Source organism: Marmota marmota, unplaced genomic scaffold, assembly GCF_001458135.2.
Source record: "Marmota marmota marmota unplaced genomic scaffold, marMar, whole genome shotgun sequence".
In the NCBI taxonomy this organism is placed as follows: domain Eukaryota; kingdom Metazoa; phylum Chordata; class Mammalia; order Rodentia; family Sciuridae; genus Marmota; species Marmota marmota.
In genome coordinates, this window is record NW_026000026.1 from 60,941,690 (window position 1) to 60,965,260 (window position 23,571).

Consider the following 23,571-nt stretch of genomic DNA (forward strand, 5'->3'; position numbering starts at 1 on the left):
TTCCACGCTAATCACCCTCCAATTCATTCTCAACACTAAGTCAGAATGAGCTTTTGAAAATCGCCTTACCTAAAACACTTGATGGCTTTCTATTATGGTTAGAAGAATATGAAAAAGTCCTCTTACTGTCTCAGGGCCTGCGTGATTGGTTTCTTGCCTACCTTCTATGCCTGACCTTCTTTTTCTGCCCTCTACCTTCCACTCTGGCTTTAGCTACACTGGACTTTTTCTAATATCCTCAAATATGACACACCTTTTTCTAGCCTGGAGACTGCACACATGTTGTTTCTCCTGGCTGGAGAAGGCTCATCCCAACTGGGTAATTATTATTCAGCCCTCGGGTATCACCTAAAATGTTATATCCTTGAAAAGGAACTCATTACATATCCCCCCATTCTAATTTATCTAGACCATTCATTTTACTTTTGTTCCAATTGTCAATTTATTGCCTCTTAGCCTCTGTTCAAATTCAACTCTTAAAATATGCTATGTAGTAAAAGACTGAATTCCTTGACATTTACAGTACATTTACATTTTCCTTTACATTTAGCATAGTGCTAAGATTTCTCAGTAGAGGGTGCTAGAGGAGCATTGCAGGGGGAAGGGATGATTTTTGCTCTTTCAGCTGCAGCAGGGTGGGTCCACAGTGTGAATGTATGAACAACTGGGGGGTGCTTTGTCTCAGCCATGCACCCAGAACTCGCTGTGCTCCTGAAACCTTGCAGCTCTAGTTTGGCCTGGTGATCACCTTCCTGCAACTCTCTCCATAAGGATTTCCTATGCTGTAGGTCTCTAGCCCATCCTGATGTCCTGATCTCCTCTGCTCACTTCCCTCTTCCCCTAGGTTTCCTGCCCCCACCCCTCCCGCCTTACAGTCCTTTCCAGACCACCACTTCTTGACAAAGTCTTTCTAAAAATGCACACCTCATGCTCTAGGCCTTCTGCCACCTGAGCACTCTCATTCTCATTGCATCTATCTAGCAACAACCAGCTGAGATTTGCCTGCCGGATCTGTGCCTGAAAGGGTTGTTTTCTGTTTGTCCTGTGATTACAGACTTAACAATGGCCTGGCAAAGTGATGAGCTCTGCCATCCTGTGAATTAAACTGATTTTCTAATGAGATATGAATCCCAAATCTTAGAGAAGGATCCCCGTTCCAAGTTGGTCATTTCTTGGATATGCTGTCTTGGTGTCATATAGAATTTTCTTATATTTTATACTTATTCTTTTATTATAGTTTAAGAACTTTTTATATTGAACTTCCCTTGTTTAAAAGCATTCTATGAGGCTGTCTCTTGGTTCCATCCAGACTGCTGCAATTTTCTTCTCCCTATAATTTTACTTATAGGACTAATCACAATTGTGTGATTATTTCTTAGTAACAGTCTCTTCCACAGAACTATAAGCACAAACAGGGCAGGCTTCGTGTCTGTTTTGATACCTTCCCAGTGCTTCCATAATGCCTGGCTAATAAAAAGCACTCAATAAATATTTGCTGCATGAATGAATACTGTGTGGCCGGGTTCATTTTCTGCTAATTTATTCTGTTATGTTCTTCTTATGCTCCATTAACTCTTGTGAGTCATTGCTATCTATTCTAAAGATCAGACATAATGTATTCTGGAATTTGGAGCACTACAAGGGATCTGATTTTGGCTCTTTATAAACAAAATAAAGCTGTATTCCCATCTCCATATTGATACCTATTGTGGCAATGACGGTCACAGTTGCATTTGCTCATGATAGCTTTTTCTTTTGTATACAAACTATAAAATCCACATTTTTTTCAAAAGAAAACTAGAGGCAATTAAAACATATTTTAACACTAACTATTATTATCGCTAAAGTTCCAACTTTTTAACATAAATTCTAACCCAGAATTCATACACTCAAATCCCAACAGGGCCTGGTGGGTAATTCAAATGACTGGGCTCAGGGTAAGGAAATGAAGAGTAGTGGGGATTATGGCCAATTGCACAGCACATGCTTCACCTGAATTCATTTAATTAAAAAATTTATGAAAACACTATGGAAGCCAAACACAACACCTGCAAGCAACACCAGTCCTATGACCACTGCCTGGCAAACCCAGACCTAAAATATTGGCTCCAGATGCCATCTGAATTTCAAAAACCAGGAATCTTCAAACAAGGGGTGCCTGACTTAAAGTTATTTTATGTATTTATTTTGCTGAAAATAACATTGAAATCTAGCTATTAATTAATATTATTAATAATATTAATACTGTTTTATAAGAGGAAACCAAATTATCCATCAAAGGCAGTAAGTACATAATCTCAGGATACCAATCTCAAGAAAGAAAAATTGGCAAGCTTAGATGAGCTGTTGTTGTGAAACTCACCTAGGCTACAAATCAAAATCAACTTGAAAGCTTAGAAAAGAATGCACAAATTCAAGGACCACTCTTGGAGATTCAGGAAGAGAGGAGACAGTTTGCCCGTGTACTTTGAAAAATTCTGGGGCTTCTGAAATAACACCTAGACTGGAAACTTCTGGTCTATTCCACTTTAGTACTCAGACAACAGAAATCAAGGATAGATCATCATTTCTCATCCTAAATAGAGAAAATTTTTATTTTCCTGCACTGGAGGGAGACAAAGTTTTTCAGAATAGTTTATAGGGCTCACATTTCCATGAAAGCATAGCACCCCATGTTCTGTGTCACAAATAGATGGTTTATATTGTATGTACATATATATGTGTATATACTATATATATATATATATATATATATATATATATATGTGTATATACATATATACACATTAAAATCTAGCTATTAATTAATACTATTAATACTAATTAATACTATACACACACACACACACACACACACACATATATATATATATATACATATATATATATATATATATATACATATATATATATGTACAACTTAAAGTTAGGAAACTAGGGTAATATAAATTAAAGGAAGAAAAAATAAGATTGTGTAATGAATGAGGTAAATCAAAACTCCTGCTTTGAACTCACAAATAATGTCAAAGTGAAGCCAGTAGGTGGTCCTTTAACAGATGGGAGAGTGTATGCACTCCTTAGGAAAAAGAGTCCATCTAGCTCCTGCCAACACCCAGACTATTTCAAGAGAAACTGGAAATTGAGATGTCCACGTGAAACCTCTGTTTTTACCATGTTTGCATCTGATTAAAAAGTATTAGACACTGGATTTCATGGGGCTGATAAAACACTTATGCTGACAAAATGTGAACTGCACATTAGAATCACCTGAAATGCTTTCCCCATATGTATGGGCCTGGGCTCCATCCCAGACCTGCCAAATGAGAAACATCTGGGAGGAGAACTAAGCTTGCATATTTTGAGAATATTCCCTAGATGATTCCAATTTTCACCTATAGGTAGAAATCACCTAAGAGATTTTGGAAAATGAAACAAGGTATTCCAGGCCACTTCCCTGGTGCTCTGCCTCAGGAGCATTAATGACATCCGAGTCTTATCACACAGGGAACAGTGCCTGAGCTCTTCAGCCCTGGCCACCTGTGCTTTGCCTTAGGTCCACCTTGATTTCTCTAAATATTCAGTTTGGTTCTTATTTTCTTGGCTTTGATAAGAAAGTTTTCACAGAGAAGATGAAAATAGGAGCAGACAAGATAGAAACTTATGCCAGCCTTGATTTATGCAGCAGCAGAGAAAATAAATTACAATTCTCCAAGCTTTTGAAGAAAGAAAAAGTTTCCAAAAAGTCACAGAAGAGAACACTGTTTCCAGAATCCTGCAACATGGCACCATACAAGAGACTACTTGGGACACAGAATAGTTCATAGGACTGCTTTGCCTATTGCTTCTTGTTCTTCTCCCGGGGCCAGCCCTTACCCATACCCTCAGTTACCTTTTTATGTTTGTAATAGTGGAGACAGCCATCATGTTTCAGCACAAACCACCTCTTCCTCCAACCCTTCATGAAGCCAGAGTGAGTCCTCTTATGTAGATAGCCACGGCAGGTGGGCCGGGGGGTATTGGGACAATGGCTGATGTCAGATCCCACCACCAAAGTCAAGATGTCTGGACCTAAAGGCATGAATATAACATTGTTCAGTGGCTAGAAATCTTAAAATCAACTGGAAGGACACTACTATTCAGGAGTAGATGAGGAAACAGTTATAGCTTTTAGAAATGGAATTAAATAGAATTTTAGCTTAGGAATGAAACGAATTCCTTAGCGATTAAAACCCTCATGTTTTTTAGGAAAATAAAAATTGGTGAGGTAAAGTGACTTCCTCAAGGACTCACATCCTACAAGGGGTTGAGTCAGATACAGGACCCAGGTGTCCTGACTTCCAGGACATAGTTCTTTCATTCAACCATAATGACCTATTGGTTCTAATTATGAACTCAGTTCTGTTCATTTTCATTTTGGGCCTATTTGACCCAAGTAAGCAAAAGGGAAGATTTAAGTCACTGCTTAAATAAGCAAAAGGGAAGATTTAAGACACTGTTGCCAATAGTGTCTCTCATCAAAATCAATTACCAACCCTTGAACTTGGAAGTAGAAGAAGATCTAGGAGGGCTAAAGTGCTTCCCCCCACCTACATATCTGACTTAAGCTAAGAGTTTAACCCTGAGCTTCCAGATTCCTATCTTCTCTTTCTTAGAAAGCCTTTGGTGCTTGGATTTAATGGCATCTTCTTCCCCATAGGACTGGATGGTGTGTAGCTTGGGGAAATTGTCCCTGTCCCTGTTAATATGAGGTCATTGTGCTTTGATGCTGCCAATGTGGACATAGACTTTTATCATGCACCTATCTTATGATGTCTCAAGACAACACTCTGAATGTCACTCAGACAGACAGCAACCCTGACATGCTTTGAAGACTGCAAATGGGGTATGACTTCATTTACAATTCCTCTGAGAGAGAGGCCACATCCCTGAAGGGGGACATTTGGCCTTGGCTGCGCTGACTTCATCATGATGTCTGACATTGAGATTACCGATCTGTTTAGAGCTGTCTATGGAAATGGGGGTCAGTGAGGAGACTCCTCTTCTATAAATGACAAGCTCCAACCCAGGGGATCATTCCTGGCTGAGCCACATGGCCCTGAAAATAAAGATTTGTCCCAGAAAGGCTGACACAGTCTTAACTTTAGCAGCACGCAATGCACCTTGGTAATTAAATAACTCTCTGTGTGTCAAGATAATTCTTCATTGCCATGTAAATACATTTTAATTTATTGAACTGCCCTTAAGCTCCTGTCAAAAACACATCCAAAAAAATTAGAGGAAATGCTCCAGATTGACCAGCAACCCACAAATGTCTTTGTCTTTGGACTTCAGTCCCCAAAGAACTGCACTCCTGGACTAATATGCATAGTTGACACATCTGCCAATTTATTTATGTACTGTTGCAGTGGGTGCCCCTTGAGGTCATTTTTCTCTTGCTTACATAGTCTGCATATGGGTTTCTCTGATACTGATCAGGCCAAGCTTGTATTTCAGTCTGGCCATAAACAAAACTTGGTGTACCACAAAAAATTCTCTCTGGGGTAGGGATACAGATGGCCCTGCTGCAGCATAGTGTCATCATAGTAGAAGGAAGTTTTTCACATGCAGGTTTCAGACATGAGCCGGATGCATCGGGAGTTTCTCAGTTCCAAACAGCTGTTGGACAGTGGTGGTTTTTATACTATTCATCCAATTCTATCAGGGCCCAGAGGACTTGGACCTGACATTCACAGAGAAGCTTAATTTAAGATTTTAGACAGTTGATCTTAACTTCAAAAAAAGTTATTAGTATAGTCATTGTACTGTGTGTGTGTGTGTGTGTGTGTGTTTGTTAAAAGAACTAAATTGTCAAGTAGGAACGTTTAAAGCCTCCTGGTTTTGTTATCATATATTTATTAACTTACTGGGAGCTTAAAATTAGGAAGTGTCTTTAGTTCAATGCTTTAAAAATCAAATAAGAATGCAAATCAGCCAGTGGTTTGCTAAACTGCATATCCTCACTCAGTGGGTCTGCATGAGGCCTGAGATTCTGAATTTGTAACAAGCTCTCAGGTAATGTTTGACTACAATTTGAATTGCAAGTTCTCAGGTACCTCTCAGTTTCCAAGAGGCTCTGTTATTTAGCACAGTCTTTGCCACCAACTTCCATATTTCTTCCTCTCCTTGATTATGATTTACCAGTCTCTGCCTGCTTCCATTTTCAGTCCCTATATTTCTCAGCAACAAAACTAGCTCCCTCCTTTGCTTCTTTTTCTATGTATCTCTCCAACCTGAAGAATTACTTTCCTTTTCTGGACATCTTGCTTGTTTTTTGGTGGTGGGTGGGATGAAGGATGTGGGAAAGTAAATATCTGCAGCCTGAGATTAAAGAGTCAAGAGAACTTCCAGTTTCATTAGATGAAAAAAAGCTTGAAAACTAAATCTTTAGCAAATTTAGCTCTTTGGTGATGATGTTCTTCAAAGCAAAAGCTACCCAGCAAGCTCTTCTTTCCTAGCACTTTGGCCCAGAGCTTTGAAAGTAAGGAGTTGTGTGAGGTTATTTACAGCTACAGGAAAGAGAAAAAATAATTTCTTTTTCTAATTCACACTTTCTCCTTGGCTTACCGTCTTCTTATTATGCCACCAATCTTAAACTGTGTCAGAGTCACACCTCTGCTGTCAGACAAACTCTACCACTCTCCTCAGCACAGAGGAGAAATGTGCAAGACAAGTACTGTCCCTGAGGGCTTGCTGTGTGCTTCACAGCTGAGGGCCTGGGCTCCAGAGGTACCTGTGTGCTTGATTTTAGTGAAGCCTGCACTTAGTGAAGCAAAGTAGCCCAGAAGAAGGTGAAGGACTCTGGACTGATTAAGCATTACTGTGTTCCTTTACTCTTTTTTATTGTTGATTAAATCTTCTACATGAGTCTGCAAATAAGGAGCCCTATACATGTATAGAAAAGCCAAAAACAAAAAGTAAGGGACACCAAACTAAAACAAATATTCACACAGAGACATTGTCATCACAATGTGACACTGAGCACTTTTAAAAAAATTGTTTTGGTCTTCCTGTCAGCAAAAATCAAAGTATTTTAACAGGTGTGTGTGATCAGTACTATTAAATAGTAATCCTAATTATGAAATTAGACTTCCTAATCTTCAGTAAATCTCCTTTGTCACGCTAGTCTGGGGAGGTAACACTGGTGTTGGAGTCCAAGAAAATACACTTGTAATCATAGGGCCATAGCATGTCTCTGAGATGCCGTGCTCTGATGCAGGGCTGTTTGTGAAAGAATCATCAGGGAGAGTTAACTCAAATTACAAATGTGCAGACCACGACCACAAATTTCTTACCAGTGACTAATATACAGCTAGATTTAGGATTCAACATGTGGCAAAAAGTGATTTGATTTTCACAAATATAGATCAATTTCATGGTCATGTATATTCTTCTTGTAGACCCACCCTCCCCAGTAATCCTGTTTTGTTCTGCCTTCTTTCACCATTACTGCCTATATATTTTAGAATGTAGATGGGGCTAAAGTTGTTTTTTGGGTTCCCCTTTCTTGAGAAAGACTATCTGCCTATATCAGGAAGCATTCCTCTGTTGCTGTTGAACTCTGGTGTTCTTGATTCTCAGATCAGCTGATTGTCACATTCAGATTCTGGCACATGGTTCTCTGCAAGACCTCTTTTTGCTTTATTTCATTTTGTTTTGTTTTACTTTATTTTCTCGTCAGGCATTCTGTCCCTTACAAAACACACTGACTGTGGTATTTTGTGTACATTGGTTTATTTTTATAAACAATATTATGCTAAGATGTAGTTCTATATCTTTCTCTCTCACTCTGCTTTGTTTCTCCCCTCCTCTCTCTTTTATTTTCAACTCAAAACCATGTTTTACAAATCTATCCATGGTCCTGGCTACTGTTGTGAAGTGAGGTGTAGAAACGCAGAGTGTGAATCTCTTGTGGTTTACTTATCCTTTCATCTAGTGATGGCCACCCAAACTGCCTGTAATTCTTTTCTACTACATAGAACACTGCAACAAATGCTGTTGCATGGGTCCCTTTGAAAGTTTTTTTGGGGTTGTTCACACTAAAGTGCAACTGCAAGGATATAAGATTTATAGGCACTGCCCTAGTCACTGCAAGATTGCTCTCTGAAATGCCCGCATCCCCTAAGGAGTGCACAAGTAGGCTCATTTCCTTATCCTTTCTGTCTTGTATTTCTATTATTTCAATCATTGTTGTTTTTTTTTTAAATCTTTAGGATTTAAACTATCATCTTGCTGATAATTTGCATTTCTTTGATTACTGACAAAGTTATTCTCCTACAATTTCTTTTATTGACAATGCTTTCAACTTTACAATAGAAGTCTTTAATATAGCTGAAGTCCACATTTGTAAAAGATATAAAGGTTAAGCCATAATGCTTGAATCCAGCTAACTTCTCTATAAAAGTGAGATTTTTTTAGAAATTTTGTCCTCTCCTCATTGTTTTGTGGGGTTACCTTTTCCATATATAAAGTTTTGATTAATATTTGAGTATGTTTTTGAGCCTTCTAGTCCTTTTCTTTCCACTAGTCTTTATCTGTTCTGTGGAAGAACTCCACCTTTTATATATTATTATAGATTTGTAATATATCTTAGTATCTGGTAGGAAAAGTCCTTTGCTATGGCTTGCCTTATTTACAAATGACATAGTTATTTGCAAATATTTAGTTTTCTACATATTTGAGGATAAGTGTGACAAGCCGCACACAATTTATTAAAAATTTATTGGAATGTTATTGAATTTTTATATTCATTTTGGGTGAATTAAGATCTTTACAAATTTTTCCACTCCATTTCCAAGTATTTAAATTTTCTTTTATGTACCTTGAGGGAACCATAAATATTTTTTCCATGAAGTTCTTGTGCATTTTTTTTGTTAGATTAATTCTTACCTACCCTATAATTTGGTTGATAATGTTAATCATATATCATTTTCTTTTTGTTTTTTACTGATGTAAGCAGATACTACTGATTTTTATAAGGTGATCTTGGTTTGTTCAGTCTTTGTCTATTTAGTTCTAGATGCTGGATTGCTGATACTCATATAATCTGCAAACGATAACATTTTTTTCTCTTTCCTCCTAGAACATTTCTCTTTCCTTCTCTTGCATGTGTTATTGGATGCGTCAGGCCCTTTGATATTTTGATAAATAGGGTTGTTATTATCAGCATTGTCTTTTTTCATTATCAAAAGAAATGTGTTCAAAGTTTCTCTGTTATATGTTTTGATCTTGTGTGTGTACTTTTTTTGATGATTAGGATTTGGGTAGTGTTATGGTATGGATTGTAAAAGTCCCCCAAAGGCCCATATGCTAAAGGTTTGGTAGCCAAACTGTCATGCTATTGAGAGGTGGTGAAACTTTAGGAGGTAGGGCCTAGTGGAAAGAAATGAAGTTGCTGGGGTTGTGCCCTTGAAAGGACACTGAGAATCTGTTCCCTCGTTTTGTCTCTATTGCTTTCTGATTGTCTCTCTTGCCTCCCCTCCCAGGCATTCTTGCCATGATAGACTGTGCCACCACAGGCCCAAAGCAGCAGGTCCAAGAAATCATGAATTGAAATATTTGAAGCTATGAGCCAAAATAAACTTTTTATCTTTTTAAGTTTATTTTTTTCAGGTATTTTGTCATAGTAACAGGGTCATAGTAACAGAAAGCTGACTAATATAGGCAGATAGTCTTTCTCAAGTTAAGAAAGAAAACTGCTATTCCTACTGTTTAGTGGACTTAAAAAGTTATTATTTTATTAATTAATTTAACTTAATTACATTATAGATAGAGAATATAATCTATATGATGTCAAGTGCCTGAGCTTAATATATTGTCAATTTTTGTGAATGTTCTTTTGTATTCAGAAAAAGAGTATGTATGCTCTGTAGGATATAGAATTTATTTTCTTTAAACTTATGAATGAAGTTCCAATTTACTAATACTTTTTTTTTGGATTTTAAATATCAATTCTTCTTACTTATATCAAGAATTAATAATAAAATTTTATTTATTTATTTAGCCTGGTGTCTACCCTGTTAACAAATTTTTAAGTGTATAACACACTATTGTTGACTACAGGTAAAATGTTCTGGAGATGTCTGGAAATTATTCAGTAGCAACACTTAAATTTTATACTCCTTAGATTAACAACTCCCTCATTTTACCTTCGTCTAGCTCCTGGAAATCTCCATTATATTCTTTGCTTCTATGATTTTGACTATTTGAAATATATCACATAAATGTAATCATTCAGTGTTTTTTCCTGTGACTGGATTATTTCACTTTGCATACTATCCGCAAGGTTCATCCATGTTGACATATTTTGCAGAATTACCTTCTTTTTAAAATGCTGAATGGTATTTAATTATTTATATACCACATTTTCTTTAATCCATCTACCAATGAACCTTTAGGTTGTTTCCACATCTTATCTTTTATGAAGAGTGCTGCAATGAACATGGGAGTGCAGATCTTTGGGATCCTGATTTCATTCCCTTTGAAAACACACCCACAACTGAGAGTCCTAGGTCATACAGTAATTCTCTTTGGTTTTTTGAAGTCTTTTCACACTATCTTCCATAGTAGCTGCACATTCTATATTCCTGTTAACAGTATGTAAGGATTTCAATTTTTCTACCTCCTTTCCAACACATGTTGTCTACAGTTTTTATTTTATTTTATTTTTGTAGTAGCCATCCTGACAGATATGAGGTGATATCTCAGTGTGATTTTGATTTGCATTTCTGTAACAATTAGTGACAATGATCTTTTTTTTTTTTTTTTTTGTATTCTTGATGGCTCTTTGCATGTCTTCTTTGGAGAAGTATCAAATCCTTAGCTCATTTTTAAATTGGATTACTATGGTTTTTTTTTTCTTTTTCTTTTTAATTTTTGCTTTTGAGCTTTAGAAATTCCTTATACATTTTGGATATTAACTATAATGAGAGTGTTTTTAGTTTGATGTATCCTATTGATTTATTTTTGGTTTTGTTACCTGTATTTTTGTTTTTATATAAAAAAATCACTGCTAAAATCAATATCATGAAAAAAATTTCAATTTGTTTTCTTTTAGGAGTTTTAGTTCTTAAATTTTTAATTCATTTTGCATTCATTTTTGTGTATGGTGTAATATAAAGTTCCAATTACATTCATTTGCATGTGGATATTCAGTTTTTTCAACACCATACATTGAAGACACCATTTCCCCCCATTGCGCATTTTTGATATGCCATCAAAGATCAGTTGACCATATATGCACGGCTTTATTTCTGGGCTGTCTGTTATATTCTTCTGAGCTATTTGTCTATTTGTATGTCAGTACCATATTTTTTTAAATACCTTTATTTTATTTATTTTTTTATGTGGTGCTGAGGATCAAACCCAGTGCCTCACACATGTGAGATAAGCACTCTACCACTGAGCCACAACCCCAGCCCAAGTATTATACTGTTTTGATTACTGTCATTTTGAAATATATTTTGAAATAAAAATGTGATGTCTCTGTCCTTATTCTTTTTATAAAGATTGATTTGTATATCTGTAGTCTTTTGTGTTTCCATATGAATTCTATAATTGGTTTTTCTACTTCTGTAAAAAAACTGCTGCTGGGTTTTTGATAATCATTGCACTGAATCTATAGATTACTTTGGGTAGTATGGATATTTGTTATCTATTCTTAATAGTTTTCCAATCCATGAACCCAGGATACCTTTCCATTGCTTGTATCTTCTTAATTTCTTTCATCAATGTTTTGTAGTTTGTGGTGTATAAATCTTTCACTTCCTTAGGTAAATTCTTGCTAAGTATTTGATTCTTTTCAGTGCTACTATAAATGATATTGTTTTCCTAATTTCCTTCTCAGATACCTTGTTGTTAGTGTATAGAATAATAGGTAATTTTTTTATATTGATTTTTTTTTTAATCTTGCAACTTGACAGAATTCAATTCTTTGTTGTTTTGGCATCTAAGTTATCTGTATATAAGATCATGTTGCCTGCAAACAAGGACAATTTAACTTCTTTATGATCTGGACGCATCAGACCTATTGATATTCCAAGACTGGCTAAATGAATGCCAGTTCTTTCGGCAGTCATGGAGATGTTGGGAAGCTGCACATATAGATCAAATCTTTCCCTCCCTAGGTTTAGCTAAGAGCTAGAATTTTTTCTCCTTGTTCTTTGCTGAGCAAGGAAAGATTATGGTGTTTACCAGCTGAAACTTCCATGTCTGTTCTTCACCAGATCTTCAAGACTGAAAGCCAGTCCTCTGGAACTCCACTGGGAAAGTTGCAGTGTTTGATGTGCATACCAACCCTTCCCCTCTTCTTAGAGAAGGTGGTAGCTAGGGGTTCTTTTCCTGATCATATGGTGCAGTAGTGGGTGTAAGAATTCAGGTGAGAGAATGTCACAAATCTTCCTTCTAGCTTTAGTTAGGTTGATTTATTGTTTCTGGGATAAGGCAACTTTTTACCTAATATCCAGATTTCTCAAAATGGGAATTTGTCTGTGAATAGTTGCTAAATTGGTATGTTTGTGCAAGAAAGGATAGTCTGGCACTTCTTACTCTGTTATCCTGCTTACATTATCTATTATTGATGCTTACTTTATATTTAGATATTTTAATCACTTTTTGAGTTTAGTAAATTCTGAGTTAAATAAAATTGTTTTGTCCTGGCTGGAGGCTAATATGGACAATGGGAAACTTTGAGTTATTTCGTCACTTCTATTTCCCATGATTAGCATAAAACCATTCTGGATTTATATTTCTTCTTTGTACAGTTTCATGTGGGAATATTTTAAACAATTTTTTTCTAAAGCTATGAATGCTAACATATGTGTTTATTGTGCACTTACATTTAAGTAATAGTTTAGTTGACTATTACATTTGAGTCATACTGCTAATTTCCTGTAATACTATGAAAATATTACTCTATCATATTCTAGCATCTGGTGTTGCTGTTAAAAAGTTCAATGCCAATCAAATTTCAGTTCCTTTAGTGATAATATGATTTTTTATCTCCTGAAAGTTAAAATTTTTCTCTTTTTCTTTGATATCTTAAATTTCACATCAATATGCCATTTTGAGGGTTTTACCCCTATCTATTGAGTAATCTGTAAGCATTTTCTGAATTCTCTCTTTCATTAATTATGGAGAAGTCTTTCACTTTTCTTAAAAATATTTTTTGTTTCATGTATTTGAGTTTTTCCTTCAAGCACTCTTGATTGAAATACTATCACATTTTTTATATTATCTGTATTTCGTAACTGTTCTTATGTATTTCCTTTTTTTTCATTTTTTGAACTCTTCTGATACTTCCTTTAAGAGTGTTTACACTGAATAGTTTGGATGTTTTAAAAATCTTTCTACTATATTTCTCATTACTCAGTTCACCTACTACACCAATAATTTCAACAATTGTCTTCTTTATATCTAGTACTGACAATTGCTTCTTCTTTACATTTGCTTTTCTGCTTCATACATAATATTCTATGAATGTTCTCCTTCACCATTTTTTATATTTTTTTGATCTTATTTTATATGCTTGTTTTATCAGATGTGTTCATTTATTTTGCTTTGCTTGCTATAGATTTTTTTGTATGTTATCATTCTTTTATTGTAATTGTGTTTCTCAGATGTCTTATTATTTTTACTAGACATCTCTTATTGCTCTGGAATTGTTTAAAAAATCCAAGAAAATATGTACAGGGAGATGGTTTAAATTCCAGGCCATAGTTGATATCCCCCATGGTGAGTAAATGGTGGTGGTAACAAGGTATTCCTCAGGGCCATAAGCTTCTCAGGTTGGTGTCTTGTCCCAGCTACTGAATTTGTGTCATTTACTTCATTACCAGATGATTCTGAATCTCAGGGAATCTCTCTGTTCTTCTGCCATAGACTCCACTGTTTCTCAACTAAAATCTTTGCTATAATCAATTAATTCTAGGGATGTGCAGATTATGCCTGAATGAGGAATAATCAACTCCCCAAACCAGCTGGGCTCATCTCCCTGACTGCCCCCAATAGATGCTGCTATTTTTATGGCTTTAAGTGGTGTTGGAATGGAGAATTTGTCATCCAGGGCCACATGGAGGAGAAAGAAAGTAATAAGCATTTGCTTAACCTATTTCTTATAGGAGATGCTTAGCTCTCTTTTACTATTAGTTGCAATTTCCACCTCTCTCACACAAACATTGGTGTGAAATGATCTCCCCCCACCCACAGTCTCTTTCTGTCTTTAATTGAGCATCTCAGATCTAGAATGTTGGGTTTGAGGATTGGCAAAGACACAGGTCCACGGTCCTCATTGGAGAGCAGCAGTGTGGCAAACAAGGAATGGTTTATTGAAGGTTATAAGAGCAGATAAATCTATCTTACCAAATAGCTCCCAGGGGCAGCACAGGCCAGGAATTTGGCCTTTCTCCCACTACCAACGTTTGTTCATCACCTTGTCAGAACTCAGAAACCCCTCCATTCAAGTTGTAGAGATATTTTCTGCCTTCCATTAACTGATATATTGAGGTGAAATGGTTCAGAATTATAAAGAATATTAAACTTCTTGGGGAAAAATAGAGATATTAAGAGTAAAAATATTAGCAATGGTTTATTTAACTAAAAAATATTATATAAAGCAATTATCTCTGAGAAAGAACCTAGGAACAACTAAGTCCAGAAGCAAGGGGTAAAATTCTCTTATGGTATGGGATACTATCAATTCATTATTATAATCATGATAATATTACTTTGACTTCTCAACTGTTCTCCATAAACCATAAATGTTTTTGGAGGACTTTCATGTAGTGGCTACATAAGCTTAACTGACAATGTTCTTGGATTCCTGGTAGATCCGGTACCAGTACTACAGAACAGCAAAACACCAAGCCAAATTCTATCTCAAAAAAAGTTCAGAACACTCCTCAGGACACAGCACTTGTTAATGATTTTCTTGTGCTAGAGAAGTCTCTCGCTGTTGCTAACCCCTAAGCATGAGAAAGGCAAGTGACACCTACTGCTTGAGAAGTGTGTCCTCTCCCAAGTGCACACATTTTAAATATCTTATTGTCTGATAATATACTTCAGTGACACTGAAGTATTTATACATCATTTACGGAACCAGGAATGGATACTATACCAAATAATCCCATGGTGTAACACAACACTTTCTAGCTGTGTATTTTTAGGTCTGCAGGAAGATAAGGATTCCTAACTTGGTCCAAAAAAAGTAAGTTGTTTTGCAGACAGGATGACAATATTAACCTTTTCACAAAGTTCAATGTGAGGGGATGCAAGGGTATGTGGCATGCATTAGCACTGTTGGTGTGGTCTTTTTCATCTTTGTTAGAATTGTTTTAAAGGGAACCCTCAGGTGGCCCTTGCAGAATCTCCAGAAGCTTTAGACCACAGATTGATTGATTGGTTGATTGACTGATTTCTTTTTCTTCGTTTGCTCTTTTTTTTTTTTTTTTNATAATTCCTACCTGTAAGGAATTTTAAATTCCATTGCAAAAGAAAAGACATGCTTAATAAAATGTATATATATATATATATATATATATATATATATATATATATATATATATATTTGTAATATAGTGAGTGACAAATATAAAAAAAAACATAAAACAAAGGCTATAGATAATGTAAAACTTTGGAAAAGGACATTTTCACTCCAATTTGGGATAGTTACAAAATGCTTTTCAGAATAATTAGAATTTGGTATGACTGATTAATAAATAGATTCTTTTTAGTGGGGAATCATAGGGAAGATAAAGTGGCAGAGTGCTAGGTGTTCACAAATACAATTTCTCTTGTCTTTTGACTCATGCATTCCTTTGCTGTTGGGCATGCAATATATATGAATTCTAGCTATTGGACTGTGAACCAAAGCAAAGGTGCCACTTCCAGACCTGGCCCATGACATCATCCCAAGAGCCAACCTTTCATATTCTTTTCCTACTGCCTGCCAGATGCCAATGACTTCAATGCCCTTAGGGATGACAAACATAAGAAAAAGAAACTCAGGTATCACAAAACATTATTTGGTATAAAACTATTCTCCAACCAAAAACATCCACAATGGAGTAACAACCTTTGTGGAGGAACAACCACAAGGACTAACAACCTTTTTTTTTTTTCTTTTTTACTTTTTAAGTTTTTGGTCTTAAGTCATAAATATATTTTTGTTCCAAAGCTAACATAATTTTAAACAATATGAAAAGCAAGAAATTAAAAGTATTCTGAACAAACTTATGGCAACAACTTTTTAAGACATGTCAAAGAGTAAGAGACTCAGATTAGCTGGAGAGAGGCTGTGGGGAGACAGAGGGGAAAAGGCAGAAAAGATGACCAAAATATGAAGGGTCTTCTTGATGGTGAAGATCCAGAATTTATACTTGATCCTTCAACAATAGAGAACCATTAAAGATTTTGAGCAGAAAATAAATATGCAGTTGTTTATAAGAGCTTAATTTAGGGTAGGGAGAGATTACATTAAGCAGATCAGTATTAACATTATTACTAAAATATACAAACCTGAAATATGACTCCAGAAATGAGAATTGGAAATGAGGTATAAAAATCTGTCATGGGAGCTGAAACATTTTATTCATTTATTTGTGTACCTGTCTATCTAATTTTAATGGACTGTAAACACATTATGGACAAGTAAAATTTCTTAATTATTTTGATGTTTACCCTGCTTAGTATAATCTCTGACACAAGGCAGGGGATTTTTAAGTGTTTGTTGAATATGTGTGTTTTTAGATACACTGAGATAAACTTGGAAGATAAAATTTAAAATATTCATTTGAGTTATTGAAAAATATGTTTCAAATCTAGAAGATAAGATAGGCCTGAGAAATAAATTCATGTTTCTTAACCAATGGGACAAATGTAAGAAGATAAATCAGAGCTTTGAAGACAAAATATTGAAGAATAATTAACTTTAGAGAGAGGAGAAAAGAGGGGGCAAAGAGAATACAAGAAAGAAATAGATATATCTTAGCATGGACTCAAGAGTAAAAAGTCAATGAAGACAGTGAAGAATTTTAGGGTTGAAAAGAAAATCAACAGTCGTATCATGGCGCCATAAGAGTAACTACAGTTGTTGGGTGTGGTGGCACTCCTGTAATCCCGATGGCCCAGGAGGCCAAGGCAGGAGGATTGTGAGTTCAAACCAACCTCTGCAACTTAATCGAGGCCTTAAGCAACTTATCAAGACCCTGTATCAAAGGAAAAATAAAAAGGGTTGGGGATGTGGCTCAGTGACTGAGCGCCCCTAAATTCAATTCTTAGTACCATGAAGAAAAGAGTAACCACAGCATTTTTAATCCTTTTATGTCCAAGAAGTCAAAAAAAGTAAGAACAGAGTAAAGGTGATAATATCCGGAAATGGGAAAGTAAATGATAAAAAACTTTAAGGATTATGGAAGTAGAAGGAAAACATTTGAGTATTTGTGCCAATCAATAGGTTAAATGATTGATTAGATAAAGTTATAAACCACTAAAATAAATGTAGGGGTCCAGTAATAGGTTGTCATTACTAAGTAAAATTTGATTTTAAATAACTTTTTTCTTTACTTAAAGAGTTTACTAATATGAAAATAATTCTTTTTTTTTTTTTTAAAAAAAAAGCACCCTTAATTCACATACAATCTACTTGATCTGTGTAAACTGAACAATTCAATTATTTTTAGTATATTGATGGAGTGGTGCAACCCTCACCACAATCTAATTTTAGCACATTTTTTTCACTATGGAAAGAAACTAGTCAATAATGGTTACTTTCTATCCACTGCCCCCCCCACCAACCCCCCAACCTAAGGCAACTATAAATCTGCTTTCTGCTTCTCTGGACTTGTCTACTGTGACTATGCCATTTCATATAAAATGAATCATAAAACAAATGGTCTTTTTTGTTTGGCTCTATTCACTCAGCCTAAAGTTTTCAAGATTCATCTGTGTTATAAGCTTTCATATATTCCTTTAGCTGACAAACAATATTCATTGTTAGAATATGGCATATTTTTAATCCACTCTTCAATTGATGGGCATTTGCGTTATTCACATTTAAAAACAGCTATGTAAATTTGGAGACAAATTTGAAATTTGTGAACATCTGTTTTCATTTTTTGTGAATTTATACCATAAGTGGAACTGCCCTAAGTGGGAACTCCATATCTAACATTTTGAGGAACAGTCAAGACTGTTTACCAAAGTGACTACACAATTTCATATTCCCACCAGTATTGCATGCGTGTTTTGGATTTCTCTACATTCTTGTCAATGTTTATTATCTAACTTTTTTTTTTATTACAGCCCTCCTAGTGAGTGTGAAGTGGTATATCTGTGGTTTTGATTTGTGGTTCCCTTATGGCTACAGATGGTGAACACTGTTCACTTGCTAATTGGTTATTTATACATCTTCTTCAGAGAAATGTCTATTCAAATCCCCTGCTCATTTGAAAATTATGCTATCTTTGTATCATTAAGTTATGAGAGTGAAAATAATTCTTGTTTGTAGAGTAATTATTTATGGAGTGTAACTCTTCTGGGTAGTTTATATAATTGCTTTTAAGTTTAGTTATCAAGGGTACTGATTGTGTTCCAATATCATGCAATACAACTTATAAGTTTTCCTTTATCTAGTAATTATGGTGGGAGTTTGAGGCATTAGGACTTCTTGGGGGAGATATTTCAAGGTAGCCTTGTGATATATACCACACAGATATTTCCACCACTTGAGGCTGATCTTGGGGGTGGGTGGAATAATTCAGTCTATGTTGCTGGTGGAAAATAAGACCATGATTTTCTAAATTTACATTTCCCTCTAATAAGATACTTGACTGCACAGTTCCGTGTTTATTATGGAGAAATGAATGCTGAGCTACTCCATATTTTCATGTATATTTACATATAATGCAGAATCTGAAAACCTTATAATTAAAAAAGGAGCTTGTAGATTTCATTTAAAAATTGTTCTATAACAGTAGCATTTTAAATGCTAGAGCTTCCAAAAAGATGGGCCTTGTTCAAAATGTCCTCTATAGTTTGCCTTTCCTTAAATTTATAGTTTTCTTTTCAAGTTTGCTTGGTATCAAAGTTGAAACATCTGTTTCTTTTGTTTATGCCAACAGATCTCACAAGCATTTAGGCTTTCATAGAAAATGTTCATGCAAATGCCAGCCGGGTGTAGGCAATTAGTTATGTAAGCTCCAAGCAAGCTCAGTCTCTCTATACTTATGGATAATCATTTCCATCCCACCTACAGGTCTCATCGATTTATCTTTTTATCTTCAGTGTGTAATTAAGCCTCTCTACTGCATCCAGAACAATGTTTTGTGGTATGAATAAGATTCTCAGAAGGGCTGAAAATATGTGTAATTTTAAAGTCCCTCAACCCCTCATTTAGTAGATTTGACTAGACAATGGATTTCAGAGGGTGCTCTTCAGCATTGAGGAATACATTTTTAAAAAGAAAACTAGACTCAGCAGCTACATGAATCCCTGCCAGGGCAGCACTTTCTTATGATGAATAAAATCCTAGGTTAACTATGTATTGCACCGTTTCTGGTACAGTAAAGATGTCTCAGCTTTTCCTATTACAAAAACCTTGGGGCCTCCTAAATAAAAAGCCATTTGCAATACAAACATTTTTATTTGTCTCACATTTGAACAGTTAAAAAGGTATCAGAAATTAAATAAGCCATAAAATCTTATTAAACTACATTAACTTATTTTATCTAGAAGGGCAGGCACAACAGGTATGTAAAAATTTGGGATAAAAATTTGAAAAGATCTACTGAATTTATGAAGTCAGACCACTTTGGTTTTTAAGAGGTAATAATTTTTATATTCCTTTACAAATTCCTTTGTTTCTGTTGAAGACTAAACTGGTGAAGTCAGAGGGAGAAAAAGGAAAAGAGAGGAGGGAAATGGAAAGAGGAGAGGAAAGAGAAAACAAGACAAGGGGAAGCAAGGGGAGAAGGGAAAGACAAAGTGGAGTGGGAATGTGTGAAGCATCATTTAATATATTTCTCATGAATACACATTGATTTTTGTGAAAGCCAGATTTCTATCAAAAATATAGTAAGAAATCGGAAGCCCTTGATGCTAAAATATTGCCTGTCTTTTTATCTGTGAAACAGAAATAACAAAGCACACAATTGTTTTGTGTTCTTGCTCATATAAAGGACACGAAGGAGCCAAGTCAAACTGACCTCAACAGCATTTTCAATTTTGGTCTTTTGTCGTCTGAGCCCTGCTGCCAAGCTCTTCTTCAGCTCTATTTCCTCACTTGTTTGTATTTCACCTTTCCACCCCAAATCTCACTGACATGAGAAAGACTCTCTCCCTTCCCTAATCAGTAAAGAAATAATTGGCTAAATAGCACACACACACACACACACACACACACACATGCACACACACGTACATAATTTGATTAATTGACTTAACTTTAATTGAAATCCACTCACATCAGCATAAGAATATATCCATGCATTTGTATTTTAACATCTAATTATGAAATAGAAGTCTTTTTCCCTGTATTAAAAAAAATTCAGTTTAGTAACTTAGCCCTTTGTTTTCCTGTAAATATTTTAGAATCTAATTGAGAACTTCTTATCAAAAATAAATGAATAAATAAATCTGAAGACAAAAATAACTACAAGAATTTTGGGTATGATTATACGTACAGATAATTTGGGGAAGAACTGACATCTTTAAATACTAAGATTTAAAACGGATGAATGTGTTTTTCCCTGCTGTTAATTTTGTCATCCTTTGATTTCTTTCTATAGCATTTCATTTTCAAAGTAGTGATTTTTACCTTTATTAGAATTATTCCTATCAGTTTCCTTTTTTCCTCACCAAGGCTTACTATCCTGCACCCTTTGTGGCAGTCTTATGTTAACACTGCCCAAATTTACCTGTTGCAAGGACTGGAACCAAGAACCTTTGACTGCCGCTCATTTGGACCCATGATCTCTCACATTGAGGCCATGCTTTTTCCAGGCTGATTCCAGCTAGTGACTGAATTTGGAGGGGGTGCTAGAGTCAAGCAGTTGCTTGCCAAAGCAGGATTCCTTTAATAGCCCCTGCTCTGGGGCTCCCTAGTAGCCTGTCTCAGAATTTCTCAGAACTAGCTTGAGGTTCTTTCTGTCCAGTCCTGCTTTTCTTCTCTCAGGTGCCAGACAGACCTGCACTGTGCTCTGAGGCTCTTCTGCCCACCTTTGCCAGGCACAGGGATTTCCTTTAACCTCTTGCACATTCATTTTCAGTCTATTATCAGAGGACAGGAACTGAGAAAAATGAACTTCCTTTGTTACATTAAAAAGGTTTTTATCTGTTCCTAATTTACTAATATTTAGTAAGTCATGGCAAAGTGAGAACAAAGGGGATCAAGCACACAACAGAAAGGACTGGATTTTGATAGGTGAAGGAGGCAGAAAAAGGTGCAAATTCCATTCCATTTGAAGGTGTAGATGTAGGATTTCTGATAAACAAAAAGTAGAGATAGGAAATTATAGAGAAGATAACCATGCTTGCAAAGCTGAGAAGGTTCAAACTGAGGGGAAGAAAAAAATTAGAATGGATAAGAATTCTGATATATATACCTACAGATTTTATATATATATATTCACAAATTTTGACATTTTGATAATTATACTAGACTGACTTGTAGTTCTCAGATTATTACGTTAGTCTAGACTTTTAATGATGTAATGATGAAACAAAGAGGTGGCGTCTTTATTATCTAAGAGAGACAAAAAAAATTAGAGATCATCTCGAAACTCACCTAGAAAGGGAAAAACAGATTTGTAAGGTAATTGATTAGAGAGAGTGTTGAGAAGAAATTGTTTTATTTAATATACCAACTGAATGCTGTTCATTCCATAAACAATTAAATATCAGAGGTAATGTGTAGTTAGCTAAACCATTAGCGAAGAAGAGTTGATGTGGTATTTAGTGTATTTAACATTTTCAGTAGTCAGGAATAAATTTGGCCTGAATCAAGTCATGAAAATTTCAAAGGCAGTTCTTTTGATAAGTTGAATCAGATTTTTAGAGAAAGGGATGAGATGTCAAGTACTATTACATCAAGAAGAGGCAAAAATCCCTCTTTTGCATTAACTAAGTGATACTTGGTGTGTGTGTGCTGCTTGTTTGTGTCTCCTTGGGTGCAGGGAGCCACTGTCTTAATATGGCTTGATGCTGGGAGGTTAGAGGGTTTCTTTAGACCTTACAACCTTACCTCCTTCTGTTTTCCATCATGTAGAAGCTTGCGGAAGGTAAAGGACTATTTCTCTGCCTTCAGGTCCAGAGTAGGTCCTGGCTTTCTAGTAAGTCAGTTAAAACAATCTCATTCCCCTTTGCAGTTGGCCTATGTAAACCCGCTCACAGTGGGCCCCAGGGGTGATAGCAACATAAGGGTATTTGAAGCTGGAAAACTGTCCTCTGTCTCTTTTTGACCCTATGATTTGTGATGGAAAAAGGCTAGAACTGTGGAGATTGTTTTGTATTCAACAGGAAGCATGCAATACTAAGGAAGGGAATGAAAGAAGTCATGCCTTTGATGAAATTATTGAGCCACTGAAGCAAATCAAATCCCAGCAACAGCTCAGAGCCTTCAGTTTCTCTGAGCCCATCCTTCCCCTTTATTGTTTAAACCATGTACAGTCCAATGTTCTATAAGTTCCCAAAGATTCCTGACTGAAATAAAACATTGTGAAATAAATCATAGTTCTGGAGGTAGAAATTCTGAGACCTGAATGCTGGTGTTGCCTTGACCATAACTATAAAGCCTTAGGCAGGCCATTTAGCATTTAACAACTTTGACCCTTAATCTATTCATCTGCTAAATGGATGTGAAAACATCAAGTTTCAAGTTGTGTTAAACATGCATTACCAGGAAGAGCATGTATGCTCTCAAATATACTGCTCACCTCTAGTGAACCTCTAGTGAACGTGAGTTCTTTTCCTCTGTGACATAACATGGCTTTTACACTTAAAGTGAAATTAACTGATCGATACTTTGATATTATAAATAAGTCAATGACTCTCTTTTATGACATCAATGAATCTAAAATAGGTGTTCAGGTTACTTAGTATTTAGATATTCCTCTCAGGCTTATAGGAGACTAAACTCTACATTTCGTAGAATGTGTGCTATTGATCATGAGGGATGAGTGATAACCTGCAAGAAATTTCCTCAGGATGAACTTTAATTTCCTTTCCAAAAAGCTCTTGCATTCTATCTGGGCACTAAATATTTCCTTACTCTACTCTCATACTCTGAGAGTTGGTTAAAAATTCCATTAATATAAAAAAATTGGTGGTGGTCTGAACACTGTTTTCTGCTCAGCTATGCCTGTGTGATGGGCTGGGAGGTAACAATTTACTCTGATGCACCTGTCTCCCCTGTCACTTTTTCCAGAGCTGAACAGTCATTCACTTCTTTACAACAGAAGAAGGGCAGTTTCCAACAGAACTACAGAGTCTACAACAGAGGAACTCTAAGTCTAGCAGAGAGAAATGAAATGGGACTCTAGTGAT

General features: G+C 35.7%; 1 protein-coding gene across 1 annotated transcript in view; it reads right to left on the minus strand.

Moving 5' to 3' along the window:
• The window catches only part of LOC107149649, a 110,463-nt gene that overhangs the window by 52,705 nt on the left and 34,187 nt on the right, over window positions 1–23,571 (minus strand). The window contains exon 7 of the mRNA XM_048811865.1: window positions 3,890–4,068. Within this exon, the coding sequence (XP_048667822.1) occupies window positions 3,890–4,068 (179 nt within the window). The remainder of the gene's footprint in view (window positions 1–3,889; window positions 4,069–23,571) is intronic.